This window comes from Zootoca vivipara, chromosome 8 (assembly GCF_965207765.1).
Source record: "Zootoca vivipara chromosome 8, rZooViv2.hap1.1, whole genome shotgun sequence".
Lineage (NCBI taxonomy): Eukaryota > Metazoa > Chordata > Lepidosauria > Squamata > Lacertidae > Zootoca > Zootoca vivipara.
Window position 1 is genome coordinate 62,246,602 of NC_142591.1, and position 19,787 is coordinate 62,266,388.

The 19,787-nt window shown below is 42.5% G+C and overlaps 1 protein-coding gene across 3 annotated transcripts in view; it reads left to right on the top strand.

Annotated features, from left to right (window-relative positions):
* Positions 1–19,787, top strand: part of NECAB1 (N-terminal EF-hand calcium binding protein 1) — a 43,848-nt gene that overhangs the window by 2,541 nt on the left and 21,520 nt on the right. For 2 of the 3 annotated variants that reach the window (XM_088675690.1, XM_060277714.2), the window contains exons 2-6: positions 470–494; positions 6,998–7,106; positions 9,770–9,853; positions 16,945–16,970; positions 18,025–18,122. In XM_088675690.1, coding sequence (XP_088531816.1) covers positions 470–494; positions 6,998–7,106; positions 9,770–9,853; positions 16,945–16,970; positions 18,025–18,122 — 342 coding nt within the window. The remainder of the gene's footprint in view (positions 1–469; positions 495–6,997; positions 7,107–9,769; positions 9,854–16,944; positions 16,971–18,024; positions 18,123–19,787) is intronic. The other variant, XM_035126011.3, reaches the window with a different exon arrangement.

The window sequence follows — 19,787 nt, forward strand, 5'->3', positions numbered from 1 at the left end:
AATGGTCAGATCCTTCTAAATAGTAAATACAATTGCATGTTGATTATGTCGTGTGCTAAATACTGTTGGGATAGCTCAGCCAGTAGAACACAACACTTTTATTTTCAGGTTTGAGCAAAATATTCCCAAGCCATCTTTGGTTGGTGGCCACCACTGCAAGTTGGTAGCCATATTCCATGCAGTTGCTAATTTGTGCATGACTGAGAATGACTCCCCACTTTGCATGGATGCATTTTGGAACACGTTCATCCCTTATCCAATAGAAAACGTTACCTCCAAAAATATTACCTTTACTGAGAGATTGTAATCACTATAATATTTGGGTTGGAACAGCTATTGTCCAGTTTGCCAAGGGGGTCTTTGGGCCTTCATCTCTACACGAAGCCGTTGGAAGCAGTCATTAGGAGTTTCGGGGAGAGGTGCCATCAGTATACTGGAATGTACTAAGCCTGAATTTATTTCTTTGCAGGTACTGAGAAGAGCAGATAAAAATGGTAAGTCCAAGTATTTCTTTATTTTCAGAGAATTGCAGTGTAAAAGCACTAAGGGATTCCATTGGGATATTTAGTTAGATATTTAGATATTTAGTTTGACTTTCTGCATTGGATTACAGAGTGCTCTGAAATTGACAGTGGCATTGATGGTTTCATCTGTGGGACGCTGATGGCAGGACAGGTTTGTTCTTGTTTTTCCATCACTGGAAGATTGCTTTCTGGACAGTAGAAGGACTGTTTGACTGGTCAAATGTGCAAAACAGATCTGGTTTTGTTATGTAAAATAGGTGGACAAGTACAAGTGATTTGTTGCCACAGGTGCTAATGGTTGGAGATCCTAATGTACAAATTTTGTGTCTGTGAAAAGGCAAGCAGTTCAGACCGGGAGATGCAGAGAACAGAATTGCTCTCTAGAAAGATGCTTACCAGTACTTTAACTATGGCAATAGGACAGCATCTTTCCACAACCTGGGGTAGTTGCTTTAATTCACCTAATGATAAGTGCTACCAGTAGTTATAGTTGAAAGTCCTGGGACGGGTGGGCCAAGGGATTTAATGTGTTAACCTCATATGTTCAGTTTTGACTTCCAGGTCTGCTACCCACCCCCTGCTCAAAACAAGATCTAAGCAGAAATCTTGCGTTGCAAATAGAGAATGGGTCCTGCGAATAAACATCTGTGCAGTGTTTACATTTCATTCTAACTGCATTCCTAAAGGCAGACAATAATTAAGAACTGAAGAAAGGCACAGCATAGTTGACGGAGAATACATGATGTGTAGAGAGTTTATATGGTGCAAAAAAGAACTGTGACCAACCCCCAACACTATCCCCCCAACAAGTCTTTCTGAAGTGGATGTATACTCTGAGCCAACACAGTTGGTAGATTTCCCTTCAGTTCTATGATCCCATGCATTTTCCATAAATTAATATTACCCAATGGAACCTCTTCCTCCATTTTTCGTTATAGGAAAATGATGCCAGAATTGAGAGTCCCCAGGGTGGATAAAAATCAATGATTTTTTTAAAAAAATCAAAAAAATCGGATTTTTTTTATTTAAATCGGATTTTTTTGATTTAAATCGATTTTTTGATTTAAATCTGATTTTTTAAAATAAAATGCTTTTTGAGGAAAATATATTACCATCCAAAGGTTATTCCATCATGAAATAAAGATTAGTTTTTTAATTATGTAGAATAAGGTTGTATATGTTTATTTTGGGGGGTAAATAAATGCCATTAATCCATTCACAATGTCATGCTCTTCCAGAGGTTTTTGTAAGATTATTGGGCAGATTCTCTGCCTACAAGATATTATCACAGATGCTTGGTTTACTTTTGCAGTTCTCAAAACTGAATTTGACTCAACAGAGATCACATGCCTCTTCTTCACAGCAAAAATGTTATAACATGAACAGAGTTGAGAAAAAGACCTTAATCCTATTGTTCTACAAACCTATGAATACAGAAACAACCCCTTCAGTGCTAAGTTTCAAGAAGTTCAGTGAATAGAATAGAAACAATATTTTTCTGATTGTTTGGAGTGGACAGTATTTAAGTTTTTCATGTGATTTAAATCGACTATGATTTAAATCAAGCCTTACTGACTAGTGATTTAAATCGTGATTTAAATCATGATTTAAATCAGTTTGATTTAAATCAAATCCACCCTGAGAGTCCCTAACTTAATATATGTTTATATTTACCCCAAAGAGTATCTAAAGTTTTGATGCATGGACTTGGTTTAATAATACCCTTGTCAAATTGTGTACAGTGTAAGAGAGAGTTTGTTTGCTTTAATTCTGTTGAAGTATTGAAATGTTTCAATATGATGGATCTGTCTGGGTGGAACCATTGGGCCTTGGGACCAAAGTCCTTCACTGTAAGTAAGAGCTGGGCAGCTAAATGTTAGTGCAAAGCATCCCAGGTTCAATCCCTGGCCTCTCCAGCTAAGGCTAGGAGTGTCCCCTTCCTGAAATCCAAGAGAGCTGCTGCCAGTCAGTGTAGGTGGTATCAAGCTACTGGTTTGCTTCAATATGTAAGGTAGTTTCCTATTTTCCCTAGGAAAACTTTTACACCCTGTCGTTAGGATTTACAGTATGTGTTAGCCTGCAGCCCGCTGGGAAAGTCCATATAATCTTCCTTTATTGAACACATTGTTGGTGGGTAAGCTGACAAACATAAATACCATTCTCATATAAAACAATATATATATATTGCCTTTTAGAGTTTAGTTTATTCTCCAAAGTGCTCAAAACAGGTTTCTATGACTACTTGAGAAAATGCTAATGAAACACGTTAGGAAGAGAGTATGTGAGATCAGGAAGGTGGGTGAAATAATTTGTCGGAAGATATGTTGCCAGGGGGGATGATACTGCATTTGGTTAACTTTTCATCTGAAGAAAATGGGATTTCAGTGAAGGCTTTCATTTCACGATTCATCTTGTCTTCAAGATGTGAACTTTTGGAAAGATCAGAGGACAGAAAATTGGTATCTTTCTTCTACTTTGAAAGTTTTTGAGAGAAACTAGCTGAAGCCCTTCTAAGAAGACACATCTTGTGGCACTTGGGTGTTGTGTTTAGTTCAAGGTTGGGTTGAGTGAGGGCTATTCCCTTGTGGCCACTTTGAGCCTGGAGACAGCCCTAAAGAGGGTTGAGAGATGGTTAATTTTTTTACTTCACTTTTTCTACAAGAGAGCCAGGAAATCTGGTGTGGAGAAGCTGCCAGCCTTCTTTGGACAATAACATTGTGGGCTATGCAGCCTTGGTGCTTGATGATGCACTTTTGGGGCAGGGAGACTATGCCCCCTCTGACTTCCACATGCCTGCCTAGGCAGCCTTGAACAGCTTCTTCCACCAGGAATTACAAAAATCTGTAGATGACTACCATCGTAGGGGCTGCCACTTCCATCATAGATGGTGTCAGAAGGGATTGAGGGACAAGTGCCTCCCCAAACAAGCAGTTCACCTTCGACTTAACGCCTGCCGTTTCTGAACTCTTGTCATCAAACATATTGCCACGGACTGGCTGGAGGCAGAGGAGTGGTTGGAGGCACTAGCTGGGGAACCCTCAGGGGAAGAAGGCTCAGAGCCAGCGGGTTGGTGGTGGAATGACGATAAGTGGTCAGAAGGAGAAGAGGGAGCAGACTGGGAGGAGGAGGTGTTGGAAGCTGAAGAGGTAACAGGGTTTAGTGAGCAGGAAGATGCTGTGGCATAAAGCAGTCCAGACTCGGAGACAGAAGCAGAGGAAACAGAGATGGTGCTGCGACCAGCTCCCCTCTCCCCTGGTCTCCTAGAACACACAAAGAAGAAGGCAGAGTAGAGAGTGGTTGTGAGCAGATGCAGTCTGTGACTGCTTGGGAAAGACCCTCAAGAAGAGGAGTACAGTGGTACCTCTACTTACGAATAACTCTACTTACGAATGTTTCTACTTACGAACGGAGCTCCGTCTGCCATCTTGGATGTGGTTTAGATAGGATTTTTTCTACTTAGGAATTTTTAGATAGGGTTGCTTCGACTTACGGATTTTTTCTTCCAATGCATTCCTATGGGATTCAACTTTTTATGACTTACGAATGTGCATTCGGAACACATTAAATTCGTAAGTAGAGGTACCACTGTATTAGAGAGCGGTGGGAAGGAGGGGACCTTCCATCCTTGCAACTACAGTTGTACCTTAGTTCTTGAACGTTTTGGCTCCTGAACGTGCAAACCCGGAAGTGACTGTTCCGGTTTTCGAACTATTTTTGGAAGCCAAATGTCTGACGCGGCTTCCTGCAGCCAATCGGAAGTCGAATGGACTTCTGGAACAGATTCCATTCGACTTCCAAGTTAGGACTTTACCTCATTGCAGCAAGACTTACTGGGAAGAGGATTCTAGGATCACTAGACCTGCGCTGTTTCAGCTTCCTTGAATAAAGAGTTAACTTCATTGTATTACCAGGTTCCATTTACTAATATCTTCTCTAAACCTCTCTCCTTCATTAAGAATGGCTGTAAATTTCTGTGTTTTCCTAAGAAGCCCATTTTCCTATGTTTTCCCATGGTTTTGCATATAATGTTTGATCCAGCATTATGATATTGTTATGAATCTGGGGGTGCAATAATTCCTAAATTCCTGATAAATTTAGAGCTGGGTTTTAATTAAGGTTTGGTGGTGCTAAAACTAATTTCCTTGGAAGTAATAGCCAGACTCATGTGTATTTAAGATGCGTGTTAGCCACTGTTAATCCCCTGGGATTAGCATATATGAAAAGTTAATTAACCTAGGCAATCTTCCTAAATCGAGTTTGGCATTAAGAAGCAATGTGCTGGGGGGAGGAGGAGGAGGAGGAGGAGGAGGAGGAGGAGGAGGAGGAGGAGGAGGAGGAGGAGCTTGGATTTGATATCCCGCTTTATCACTACCCGAAGGAGTCTCAAAGCGGCTAACATTCTCCTTTCCCTTCCTCCCCCACAACAAACACTCTGTGAGGTGAGTGAGGCTGAGAGACTTCAAAGAAGTGTGACTAGCCCAAGTTCACCCAGCAGCTGCATGTGGAAGAGCAGAGACGTGAACCCGGTTCCCCAGATTACGAGTCTACGGCTCTTAACCACTATACCACACTGGCTCTCAGTGTGAAGCTGGTTTTGGTTCTTGGAAGCAGTGCTATGCAAATGAGAGGGACAGAATCCTCTTTGGGATATTGATGTACTGAACTTTCTCCATTGGAGGCTTCAGGTTGTGTGTGTGTGTGTGTGTGTGTGTGTGTGTGTGTGTGTGTGTAAATCAAACCATATATCAGAAAGGCACTGTAGTCTTTGCTGTGCCTAATTGTCCAAAAGGAACCACAGACCCTGTGTAAAGCATGCCTGGTACCCCTGGAATCTCACATAACTCAAAGGGGTGGCATGTAGTAGTAGTATGTTAAGATTTGAGTGAACTTGTTGCCTGGAGGATGTAGAAGTCAAGCTACTTACAAAATCACTTATTTATCAAGGCAAATTTATTCTTGGCATTCAGTCAGTGTTTCACATTTGATGCCAAATGACAGGCACATTTAGATTCTGAATTTGATGTTTAAGACCGTTCTGTCGAAAAAAGAAAATAAGAGAAAGCAAAAGTATCAGGCAAAGTATTGTGCCATTTTATTTAGTTGCTCCTCGTGGTTTTTGATCCCTTAGCTATGTTACTGTGCTTAATACTGGTGTGTAATTTTATATCTCTTCATATCTTGCATTGCTACAAGCAAGCTTAGGAAGATACTGTGCTTGACTGTGTGCAGTTTGGGCTCTGTTGTTTAAACAGCAGCCTACTCGGAAATCAGCACCCCTTTGGGTTGGTTTTTAACTTGTAATCATGTAGGAACCACAGGGCTGGACACACCTTCAACCTTGCATATAACCTCCAAAAAGCAATCCATTGTTTTGCACAATTGTGCAGGAAACCGAAGTTGTTCGGTTAAAAATCATGAAGAAGCAGCACACATTGGGAGATATCTGGAGTCTAATGTGGAGTAATCGGCAACCATGTTCTGCAACTCTGGCATGCTTAGACATTCCCAGCAAAGTTTGAACCAGTATGACCACACTCCTTCGAATAATAGCAGCTTTGTGGCACACTTCCTGTAGCGACAGACCAAAAGGGTTTTCTTCTTTCTCACATAACCTTTTTTATGTGTAGTTCTGTTATGAAACAGGATAAGGACACTATACGGGCTCTTGGATACCCCATAAGGGAAAAGGAGCAGTTTTTTTTCTTATAACAATTTGGCAAGCCAGGTCCAGAAGTTTCGGTTGACCGGATTCTGGTGGCGAGGATGGACTGATGGCCCAGCGCACACCAGGTTCATATCCTCCCCTCCCGTTACAGGTGGGGTTTCTGCTTTCCTGTGCTCAGGCCCCATTTAAATCTTGTGGGAATAGCAGCATGTCGGGTGAGAAGTTCACGCACCAGCTCTGCATTGTCCTGGAAATAGTTGTACATGAGAATTGGCACCATTCAAATATTACTGGAGTGGTGGGGGTTCCAGACTTGAGAAGATCGGCCCTTGGTGATGACACATGTTAACAAGTTTGAAGCTTTGGGTAAAACATTTCACCAAGATTCATCACTAGTCTTGGCTGGATTGACATGAAGTGGGTGTATCCTCAAACAAAAATCTCCAGTTTTGGGCTAACTTTGATATATTGCTTTTTAAACACCCACATTTCACTTCCAGCCTCAGGCTCCCTATACTTCTGCCTTCTTTCTGATGCCACCGAGATACCGAACGCTGATGCTTGGATCTTTTACAAAGTGTTTCCCTAAGGAAAGACATGAAGTAGCCTGCTGTTGTGCTTATCTATTGATCAATGATTTTGTTAGCTCTCTTGGTTCTTTTCCTTCAGTATTAGAGCTCAGCTCTATGCAGAGATTAAAAATGAGAAAACTTCTTGTTTACAGAAACACCTTCCTAGAATCAATTTGATTAAAGGGAAAAACCAGCCATCTGTGCAACCAATTTTCCTTCTGCGTCTTTGATTTCAGATGATGGCAAACTGTCCTTTGATGAATTCAAAGCTTACTTCGCTGACGGAATCCTGAGCAGAGAGGAACTGCATGAGCTGTTTCACACCATCGACACGCACAATACAGAGTGGGTAACGTTACTGAAAAGTCATATGGTCAGCCTTTAGGAAGGCAGTATGGTTGTGCAATATGAATTTTCCTGGCAAAACTGCAGCTTTACAAATAGCATACGAAATGCCATAGAACACCAGTCTATATACCCAGATTGGTGCCCATGGCCTGCATTCTGTGTTTCTAAACAAGATGCTACAAAAATAACAATAAATGGGTAATTCATCTCCCTTGTAACTCCCAGTTTCTGGGTTTTTTCCACCCCCATCGTTCTGCCCGGACACTGAGGTCCAGCTCTGAGGGCCTTCTGGCGGTTCCCTTACTGCGAGAAGTGAGGTTACAGGGAACCAGGCAGAGGGCCTTCTTGGTAGTGGCACCCACCCTGTGAAACGCCCTCCCATCAGATATCAAAGAAATAAACAACTATTTGACGTTTAGAAGACATCTGAAGACAGCCCTGTTTAGGGAAGTTTTTAATGTTTGGTGTTTTATCGCTTACTATTATTATTATTATTATTATTATTATTCTGTTGGGAGCCGCCCAGAGTGGCTGGAGAAACCCAGCCAGATGGGCGGGGTATAAATATATTATTTATTTTGCCTCTTTTGAGAAGGAAGGCTCATCATAGCTCAATGGTAGAGCACCATTACACTGTATGTTATTTGTGTTTCAGCCCTCTGCCTGTTCTATGTAAGCTGGCCTCAGAGGTAGTTCCAGTTTCATAAAGCAGGCATTCTGCTGTTCTCTTGGAGTCCTCTGTGGTGCATGGAAGGTGTGCAGCCATGTGACTAGGGACCCACTTAAGAATATTACAACTTCCCCATCCTTATTCTACATCTGCTTGAAAAGAGGCATGACCATAGCTCAGTGCTTAGTATGTCACACATCTCCAGGTTGATCCTTGGTGTCTTTGATTAGAAAGGCCAGTGTTTCTGGATAGGATGTTGATCCTGAGCCTAGGAGATGTGAGTTCAAGTGCCATCATAGCCATTGTCTCAGTGAGTTGCTATTAGTCATTCTTGATTTCCAGTTTGTTAAATGCAAATGATAATACATCATTTGGACCAGTAATTGCAAAGAGCCGCAGCCCTGTATACTTACTTGGGGAAAGTCCCCTTGAACGCTGTGGGGTTTGCTGCTGGGTAAACATGCATAGAACTGGGCTGTGTCATTAATATTAGGAAGCATTTTTTAATACAGCATTTTATTAATTTTCCAATAGTAACAAAAATAAAACAAACAACAATAAAAATAATCCAAACAGAACAAATTGACTTCCTCCCAATTCCCTTCCTTGGTTCCATTGTATATCAAGATACTACATGTCCATTGTAAAATTTTAACCATTTGAATTACTTATTGTCCATTCATAATAAAATTACAAGTATTCTTAAAACCCTGCTAATGTATTAACCTGTGTACATTGATTCTGTATATCATTTTCTTTCTGGAGCCAACCAGGTTTGTTCCCTTTTCTTCTGGCTTGGCTCCTCTGCCTTGCATTGGTGTATATGATTTCCCCAGAAACTGCATTCTTACATTATTCCTTCGATTTAATATCCACCCGTCACTCTAAGGTCCCAGAGTGGGTTGCAATTTAGAACACAGCATTATTTATACCACAATAAGTTGTGATGCAGTTACTGGGAAAGTCATGCCAATTGCACTATTTCACCTTGAATATCTGCGTTACAGTTCAGAGGAGAACATGGTCAATCATGAGCTAAAAGAAATAATTGCCTACTTAATATTTACAGCTGCTGCAGAAGTCTATTCTGAGCTTTAAGAGCTGCTCTGCTGGTATATCTTATCTGTAGCCCGGTGAAAGCGAAGAATATGCAAATCGGAAGATCGACCCTCAAGTTCCGCTCTGCCATTTGCTGGAACAGGGCTCAAAATTCCACTTTAAGATGATTCAAAATTACAATTAGAGGCTCTGGGCTCAGCTGTTGTATGCAGGCCTTGCATCAAATCTGCAGCTACCTTTACCAAGCTTTACTGATTACTCTGATTAACGCCAGCTGTGGCCTTGAACCTCCCCACCCCATCATTCCTTTGTGAAACAGCGGGGGACTGTTTGTACCCTATCAGAAAAAATGAAAGGAAAGGACTACTGTAGTTTGTAAACTCACAGAACGGGTCCTCTCTACACATGGCGAGGAGTTTTGACACTTCAATCACCACACCATAGCCCTGCGCATAAAATGAATGGGAGAGGGGGAGGTGTCACTGTAGTCTCATCATGCCAACAGGTTTTTCTCTAGGGCAGGCACGTCCAACAGGTAGATCATGATCTATTGATAGATCACTAGACTGTGGTAGATCACTGACTCCCCCAAAGAAGCTCAACAACTTTGGCTCCCTTAAAAAAGCTCAACATTTTAGCCCTGCACCCCAAAAAACGGTGCTCTCCTCCTCCCTAAAAAAGCTCAACAACTTTGACCTGAACCCCCCAAAGGGGGTAGATCACTGCCGGTAGATCACAGCCTCTTGGGAGTTGGCCACCCCTGCTCTAGGGGAACAGCCCTCTGTTTGAAGTGCTCTATCTGGTCCAAATCTGGTTTGAGGATAAAGAAGGGACGCATGGGGCTTTGAAGTTTCTCATCACCAGTTATTGGGTGGACCACAGGTCACCTGGTCACTCTGCCCCAGACCCTCAAAGTGTCCCTATTTTCCAGGGACAGTCCCAGATTTACAGAAGGCATCCCAGTTCGAGATTTGATCCCGGAACATCCCAATTTTCAGTGGAGAAATGTTGACAGGTATGGTAGGGCATCCCTATTTTCATCAGAGGAACGTTGGAGAGTATAAATAGTAAAATGTGACCCCAAGCCATCTGAAGACAGCCCAGTGTAGGGAAGCTTTTTAATGTTTTATTGTGTTTTTATATGTCATGGCTAGGGTATAAATAGTAAAATTACTATTATTGAATTAGATATCCCTATTTCATTGGAGAAATGTTGGAGGGTATGCTGCTCCACTATGGCGAGGTGTATTGTATCTCTGTCCAAATTATGGGCATTGTTTTAAAATGTGCACCCTTACACCAGAGTCAATTTTAGGGTTACGTGACCAGTGTGGTCGCACAGGGTGCCCCACGGCAAGGGACGCCAAAACAATGGTGTAGAACAGAGTGTGAGGGGCAGGGGGGGTGCTAAATTTTAGTGTTGTGCAGAGCACTGCTGAAATTTGAGAGAATGTGTGAATTTTATGTATCCACTTTTTCTTTTGATGATGAATTGCAAATGGCTAGCCTACAGTGGAACCTCGGTTTATGAACACCTCGGTTTATGAATTTTCGGTTTATGAACGCCGCGGACCCATCTGGAATGGATTAATTCATTTTCCATTACTTTCAATGGGAAAGTTCACTTAGGTTTATGAACGCTTCAGTTTATGAACAGACTTCCGGAACCAATTACACCCATGCTTCAGTTTATGAACATTTCAGTTTAAGTACTCCGCGGACCCGTCTGGAACGGATTAATCCACTTTCCATTACTTTCAATGGGAAAGTTCGCTTCAGTTTATGAACGCTTCAGTTTATGAACAGACTTCCGGAACCAATTGTGTTCATAAACCGAGGTACCACTGTACTTCCAACTGGCACACATTCATTAGAAAGTCAGCGGGGAGCACTTGTGCATACAGCTGTATAACTGGACAGCAGTCTCCACGTAATCCAAGCTCTCTTGTTTGGGGGGTCACCCACACTTCTGCTTGTCCCGTGCTTTCTAGGCATGGATCTGAGTGGTTTTCCATTTCCCCAGGAAAACCCGCTGTTTCCCGCTCAATTGGAACAAACTGCAGAAAACCCGACATACTTCCGTTCCATTTTAGCAGTAAACAGCAGTTTCCACTGGGCAAGCATAAATGTGGATGGCCCCTTAGATTCGCACATGACCTATCTACAGATATTCCATTTAATACCCATATGCAGGGCCGGATTTAGGTTTGATGAGACCCTAAGCTACTGAAGGTAATGGGGCCCTTTATATGTCCAGCTGTCCTTTGTCAACAACAAATTGTCGCTGTTTTTTTGTGTTGAATATATGCTATATGGTAATTTATGGACCTAATAGGTGTTGAAAGCCATTTGCACATAACAAATAGGAGCCTACACAACACAAAACACTGTTGCTGTGTGTAGGTTTTATTTTATTTGTTTTTTAATCTTACGTTTTGGAAATGTACATCCAGTTTTTTTCCCTTTAAATTTTTTTGGGGCCCACAAGGGACTGGGACCCTAAGCTATAGCTTGTTTAGCTTATACGTGAATCCGGCACTGCCCATATGCCCCAATATGTGTTCATTTAGCACACCTGTAAACTGCTAGAGAAGGAGGCTGGATGCCTCTGGCAGAATGTGCCAGGTGGCCTCAGGCATGCATTAAGCTGTAAGAGCTCCCCAAGGTCTGTTTAATAGCCTTTCAGCTAGATCTAGAGGTAATGTTAGGGTCTTCGCAGATGAACCGTTCAGCACTTCTGCTTTAAGGATCTTGGGTTTTCCCCAGACTCTGAGAGCAATGTGATAATAGCTGTATGTAGTCCCCCACTTTTTTTATTATTTGTTAATAGCTTGTTGCCTGAATTCCCAGAAATGTTAAATCCAAAGCTTATCGTTGTTGTTTTTCCTGTTGTGTTGGCTTAAGTGCTCATTAGGATAACAGGCGGGAGAATGCCAGGGTTCTAAAGATAGATAAAGAAAGGAGGACTTGTTCTATAATGTTACGTTTCAATTGTGTGTGTTTTAACCGTAACCAGCCAGTCAGCCTGATGATAGGCTGCTTCTGCTTCCGCTTTGTTGCAAACGGCATCATCTTATAAACGGCAGCATGTAAATCCATAGTTGGCTCCGGCTCCCTGGAATTTGTTACAAGCAAATGCATTCAGTTCATAGTATCTCCATCCAAAAGTTAAATGTGTACGTCTTAAAAGCAGTGACATGAGCCATAGTCTTCACATTGTGATGTCACTGCCCAAAGAGCAAATTACAAAAAGCATACCCAGGTGTCTCGACTAGTTTCCAGGTGCGATAGCACTATGGCAGACTGGGGTTGTGGATTCAGCAGGGCCGTCTTAAGCATATCCGGTGCCCTGGCGCCGTGGTGCGACGGATCCCTCCGGTGCCCCGCCCCGTTTTCCAGTGCGACGGGTGGGAGCAGCTGCACTGCACCACCCAGCCTGCCGTAGGCTGCCCGCCCCTGTAGCAGGTACAGAGTCTCTATGGGAGGTGTCTTGCCCTTCAAAACCTAGAGCTGGTACTGGCAAGAAAAGCTTCTAGTCGAAATTTTTCTTAGACAATTCAAGCTAAACGAGTAAGAGCAAATGCATAAAACGAAAACAAGCATTAAATTTTAGCTAAACAAGCTTTTAATTCTGTTGCTTCTTAATGCATTGATTCTTAATAGATAGATAGATACTTATTGTCATTGTACATAGTACAACGAAATTGAATGCCATCTCATAAAAACAAAACAAAAGCATTATAGCAGTATCAACAACTTTTACTAAGAACTTCAAATGTTCTATTATAATGTCTATTACTTCACTGTACATTTTTTATTTCTGCATTAATATTTCCTTTTGGAATCCACCATCCTCTTGCTCATTATAAAGGTTTGGTTCCATAATATCCATATGTCAGGTAAAAAACATATTAATGTTGTTTTCTTTATTACAGTTTTGAAGTTGAAACTTCTGCAAACATTTTGGATATATCCGACTCGATAATATTGATCCAAACATCACCAGCTAGTGGTGTTAAATTGTGTGTAATACTGGCCAGAAGGAAAATTTGAATACACCTCTTCATCAATATATGCTGCTCTTTGTGTTCTTGCGTTTTGCTTTCAGCCTGATGATTGGTTATGTAATAGTTGGATCATTGTTGTTTTCATGCTGGCTTTTTTACTTGCAAGCAACTTTGAAAAAATTATTTGTGGAGGTAGAAAATAAGGTAAACATTGAATGAATGAATGATGAATAATGAATAATTCTTAGTTTCAGCATCTTCCATAGTGCAAGGCATCCTTTTATTTGCTGGGGGGATGCATGAGGCCCATAATTTAGGAGAGGTAGCATAGATCCTCCAGGCAAAGGATGTGCTCAAGTGGACAGTTTTTAAGATGTGTTCCAGAAGAGTTGTGATTGACAAGGGTGAAGCCAGTATCAAATCAGTTTGGGTCCAGGGAGGTTCCAGCATGCCTACAGAATAGCAATGCTTGACAGCACTGCTGGAGTAGCTCAGTTAAGTACAGCATGACTCTTAATCTCAGGTTTATGCGTATGAGCCCCACATTGCGCTGGACTATATACGATCCTTATTGAACACCAATTCTGACTTGTTTGGAGAGACTTTATGATAAATTATCATTCATTGTGATTTGCTGGTGTAGTGTTTACACAGCTTCCCATTAATCATTGGTCCATCTCACACTTTTCAGTGTGTTTCCCTATCACTTTCCTAACAGCAAAAAACCCACTAAAAAGAAAAGCAAAATCTATTTGTTGCAAGTATGCTTTAATCGCATAACCTCAAGTTCCAATTTGTGCTTGAATTTCCCCTGCAAAATACCGACAATCTGGAAGCAATCTCACTCCTCCCCAGGGACATTTCATATGCCTCCTCAGTAACCTAGGTCAAACATTTCCTAAAGCAGGAATATCATTGCTATCAGTCTCTGGAAATTTATCCCCCTTTTGGTCAAACATTCACACACACCTACTGTACTTTCTCCAAGTACTTGCCACTTGTTTCAAAGGTCCTGCTGTAGGGCTTGTTAGGAAGGACCGAACTATAAATTTGGGTGCTTCATGTGGGCACATTTTTAGGCTGTCAGTTTTTTCTAAAACACCGGAATAATCGTCATTTAAATCGTTTTGAACTTAGACTTCTGTTGAGGAAGCGTTCTCCTAACAGTTATTAGATAGCGAGAGTGCAATTTGAAAAACCTCATTACAGAAGCAAATGTTCTTGCTCCTGCAGCTGCCTAGGAATTGTTTTAATAATGGGATCCTCGGGGAAATGGTGTCAGGGGAAAAGACGGGAGCATTCAGCAACGCTACAAAATGAGGAGATGCCAAAAACTTGTAAAAAAAGAGAAAAGGTTGCATTCTCATTCCTGAACTCTCAGGAATATCATTGTGTGATAGCTGATTGAAATATGGCAGCTGACAATCATTCTTTGTTTCCTCCACTCCTCTATTCCTCACTGCCACACTTCTGCTGGCAGACTCTGAGGATCAGGAGACATCCCTACAGCTCAAAACCCTGGAGCCTAGAACAAGCCAATGGCTACAGAAGAATGTTCCGGACCTTTAACTTGCCTGATAACAGCAGGAATGGGCTGAGGCCTCTAGTCAATTAACACCTAGCTCAAGCCATAGATATAGGACAGTTGCTGGTCCAGCTCACCGCTGAGGCAACTTGTATGTTCTGCCTCAGCTGCAGGATCACTAACCATGGTACTGAAACCCATAACTTGGTCCATCTCCGAGGTTCCCTGTCAACTTGGAACCCAGGAACTCCTGATTTCCCCACTGCTTGAGCTATCACATATCTATGTGGTGGGGATCAGGACTCACATAGCAAATGCATGGAGAGGAAAGCGGGGCTGTTGCTGACCCTGCATGCAGTGTTGACGTACATACTCACATTAAGCATAGCATCTTCAGGGGGTATCTTTCCATGTACAGCTGTATGTTGAATGCAAATAGGACACAGGCAAGGGCACACCGATGCGTTTAATATTTGGTGTATAGTTGGGGGTGGGGACAAGTGAATTTGTCTTAGTGGAAAATTTATTGATTCACGGGTACCATCTTAATATGTACGAATGGAAACAACAACTATATCACATGCTCTATTTTTACATTTATAAACTAAGGGGGTGGGGGTGAGATGGAGGTGGCAATGTGAACCATGCAAGGTCCCCTTGAAGTTGCATAGCGTTCCAACTCCTACTAAAAAAAAAAAAATACACTTACTTGGAAGTAAGAAAGAGATCTTTATTCAGCAAGTATTGGTACAGGCTAACCAGCAGACATGATGCTTAGGAGTCAGTTTGGGAGCAGGGGAAGAGGTTTAGAACTGGCTGGAAATGACAAGGATGTCCCAACAAGTTTCCCCACTCCTCCTGCCAAGATCTAAAGATGAGGCTTGGCATGCTCACTCTCTCATGTTGCAGGAATGCTGAGATAGCAGGTGCATTCTATGTTGGGAGGGGGGGTTGCTCTTATCTATAAAGGCGGCACCCGCTTCTTGGTGACAATGCTCTCCTGTTTAGTCACTGCTGCTTCCTCTTCAGCCTTCCTCAGCTTCCAGTGAAACTCTCCTCTCCGCAGGAAGGTCAGAGGGAGAGACAGCATCCCTGCTCCCCCTTCTAAAGTGACGAGTTGGGACAGAAAGAGGAGAGATGCCTTCTCTTCCTCCTACCCAGGTTCCCACCATTTAGTCCCCATTTCTTCCTATTCCTCCTCCAGGGCCTGCCAAGCCTTATGCCGACAGGGCCCAACAAAATCTGGTGCTTGGTCTACAAGTTTATAATACCCCACAACTATATAATCCCTGTTCAAGAGTTTGCCCTTTATGTTCCTCACAACAGCATATTGTGAGTTGCTGACGGCTCTTATAAGCACCATTCAGAGAGTTGAATAAACTGATCTGGTGCCTGTGTTACCAGCTGCACAGCCATTCTCTGACTTGAATAATTCTCTTGCGCAAGGAAGCATATTGTGTTCCAGGTTTGTGGATGGATCTGTTGAGGGAAACGATGCCAATTATTGTCATCGTGATTTGTTATTCACAACTGCTCCATTCTGTAGTGAATTCCATTTTGTGCTTTTGTTATGAAGGCACGGAGAACATCTGAGCTACATCCCAATTCGGAGAGAACAGACTTATGGGTCAGATAACGCAACTTCCATGCAGAATGGAATCCTTGCATCTCCAAATGGCAGGATTGAAGTACTGGCTCCGGAAAAATTCCCACCCTCCACTTAAAAGCCCAGCTACCAATCATGATATTTATACTTGATGCTCCGATGTCTGCACTGGCTCACTGAACTTTTCCAGGCAACAAGGCAGGTTACTGCTTATAAAATATGACACACTCAAACGTGCCAGCAAAGTGCAGAGGGTTAAATAACTTCTGGATGACCTTGCTGTTGCATGGAACACCTCAGAAGTGGTGAGCTTTCCATTAGCCTTGCCATAGTGGTCCATACAGTGGTAGTCTCCCAATTAGACTACTGTAGTGCATTGTTTGTGGAGCTACCCTTGTGCTTCGTTCGGAAGTGGTAGCTGCTTAGGATGCAAAGTGGGACACCCAGCTTTACACCGATTATGCCAATTTTGAAAGATCTGCATTGGCTGCCTATTAGGTACCAAGTCAAGTTCAGGGTTTTGTGGTTTAATGTTTAAGGCCTGTAGAACTTGGGGCCACCTTCCCCAGTCTGGACCAAGCCAATTTTTAAGGTATCCCAAGGAGACAACATGGAAGGAGACCTTGCCCTCTGTAATGCCCTCCCGTAGGTAATTCAAGGGAATACAGTAATGACCAAGCTCTCATTGACTTGTAATTTTTATTTTATTGGCACAGTTTTGTTTGCGATGTCCTGTTTTCTTTAAATCAAATTTTTAAGTAATTTTATGGAAAGGTTTTGCTTGTTTTTTAAAAAAATTGTTTCAAGTAAACTACTTAGAGATTTTTTACTACAGTATATGAAATAGTATAAATTGTTTATATAAATAAATGTAGTCTCCAGGGTGATTGGGCTTAACATTTAAACAGCAGCAGGATGCACAAAATAGCAATTATAACACTCCTTTTATGATGTTCTTGTTTTTACAGCAACCTTGACACAGAAGAACTTTTCGGTAAGTTAATTTTTAACTCCCAAGCTCTTCGGTTCTGGGTGTGTCATGGGCAGGTGGAGTTAAACAAAAGAGCTCTGTAGCCAGAGTGGCTCCTTTTTGATCACACCAGCTAATTATGCAAAATGCAGCTGTGCAGAACTCCCAGGGAAGGTAATCAATAAACCATTACCACTAATGAGACTAGATAAATGTGCAGAATTACATGCACCTCTTGTATGTCTTTTAATCTAAATTTCTTCTCCCCCTCTCTAGGACATTAACTTAAAATGTATCCCTCTTTTGCTTGGGGAGGGGAAAATAAGGCAAATGCTGCCTTTAAGTGATCCTGCCCCCTTTCTCCAGTCTCCCCACTCCCCCAACACTGGATTGTTTAATGTGTAGATTCTCTGCCAAGATCCCCCCCCCCAAAATTTGAGGGGGAGACTCCCTAGGGAAGCTGTCTGTGATTTCCTATGCTTTGTGAGCCTCCTTACATCTTCCTTTGATAGTTGATAGAAAGGTGAGGGTCATGCGATATTGTGTGAGGTATTTTGGACGCCTTACAAGAAGCCCTGGAATGATGTTCACCCCGTGGATATTTCCTTTTGTCACAGTTTCTGAAGTGTGTGTGTATGTAATGTATCTACGCAAAGAGGGTTCTACAGTACCATCTCAAGAGCCGCTTGCTAGGGCTGGTGTTAGCATCTGACATTCTTACTCGAGGAGGTTCATGTCCTTTCTTTACATTTTTGCCCATTTTTACTGCTGCTTTCCTTTTCATGTCCCCTTTGCTTCAATAATCTATTGTACCTTCCCTTGTGCAAGCTCTTGGTTGCGTACATAGAAGTTAGAATACAGCACAGCATAGCCAGAAGCTGCACTGTGTGTCATAAAGCATCAGGCTGTTAGCAAACTAACCCCCCATTCTAATGGGAAGGAGCCTTCTACCGGAGTTTAGATCCTTATGCTTCTTGTTCTATCTCTCTATGTATTTGATTCCAATACAGTATATATGAATGAGAATAATTCCTTGATCTTTCTTCCTTTGCTTGTGCTGTGAATTTGTTTCTTTTAGAGTATTTTTCCCAACACTTGGGAGAGTATGAAAATGTGCTGTCTGCTTTGGAAGACCTCAATCTATCCATACTGAAGGCAATGGACTCCACAAAAAAAGTAGGAGGAAGTTTTATTCTTGTTCTTCAGCAACACTGTCTATCTGTCTATCACCCGTACCTTCATAATACAGTGGAACCTTGGTACTCGATCGGCTTAGTTGACAAACAAATCGGGAGTAAGTTTTCAAATGTTTTTTCAGAAGCCGAACGTCCGACGTGGCTAGAGATGAACCTTTGATGTAATTCAGCAAGTATCTGAAATTACATTGGAATGTCAAAGGATATGGTTGGCAACTTCAGGTTGATATTCCAAACATTCAACTCCTAGAAAACTGGATTGGTTGCCATTTCTGCTTTTCAGTGGTAGAGCACATGCACTGCATGCAAAAGTAAGGTAGAAAAAAGATAAAGGTAAAGGACCCCTGGATGGTTAAGTCCAGTCAAAGGCAACTTTGGGGTTGTGGCGGTCATCTCGCTTTCGGGCTGAGAGCTGGTGTTTGTCCACAGACAGCTTTCTGGGTCATGTGGCCAGCATGACTAAACCGCTTCTGGCGCAATGGAACACCATGACTGAAACCAGAGCGCACGGAAATGCTATTTACTTTCCCACCGCAGCGATAACTATTTATCTACTTGCACTGGCGTGCTTTTGAACTGCTGGGTTGGCAGGCGCTGGGACAGAGCAACGGGAGCTCACCCCATCGCAGGGATTTGAACCGCCGACTTTCTGATAGGCAAGCCCAAGAGCCTCAGTGGTTTAGACCACAATGCCACCCGCAAAAGTGCCTGCCTTCAATCCATGACATTCCCAGAATGGGGCTGGGAAAGACCCCTGTCTGAGATCTACTGCCAGTCCGTGCAGCAGACAATCTGAAGCTAGATGGACCACTGGTTTGACTCTGTATCAAGCAATTCCCTATGTTCCTAATACTGTATTGACTGCCTAGGTCAAGTTGAGTAGCAGGACCCAATGGTACCCAAGGTCTTTAACGATGCAACACACCCACACCCAGTGTTTGCAAGATCAAACACTGTGCACACTTTTCTGGACACTCAGCTTGCTGTTTCCCAAGGGTGCCCTGGAAACAAATGTAGATCTTGTTGTGCAGGAGCAGACTTCTGCAGTGCAACTTAGAGGCAGATCAACAAAGAATGTTAGATCTCTTCCTTGGGAAAACAAGACTCTCCAAAGCCATAGAGGCCTTGGTTAGTTGGTGTTTTTTACTTGAGGAGAATTTCTGAACTGGGTCCCTGGATAAATCATTCATCTTTGGTATCCAGGGTAACCAAGTACGTTGTGAGGGGGTTTGAGAGAAAGAGAGAACGAATGGACAAACACTGTGGTCGGTGAACACCCAGTGAGTATTTGTTGAAAATAGCAAAAACCTGAACTCAAGCAGGGAATAAAACTCTGCCATTGCCTTGTTCAGAGAGCCCCCCCCCCATGGTAATAAAACAAAGTAATGTATATCCTTTTTTATCCCTTATTAATTTTATTACTCATTTGTAACATCACTGAGTGTGTTGCCATACCTGGTCTTAAATGTCTGTGTTATGTACTGAGCTGAATCCTAGAACAATAGGATCCAGAATGCAGCAGTCTGATTGGTCCGCAGGAGCCACCCAATCCAGCTCCAGGTGGAAGTGAATCAGCAACGTGATTGGCCTGCAGGAGCCGCCAATCAGGCTGCTGGCAGAAGTCAATTCGCAACCTGATTGGCCC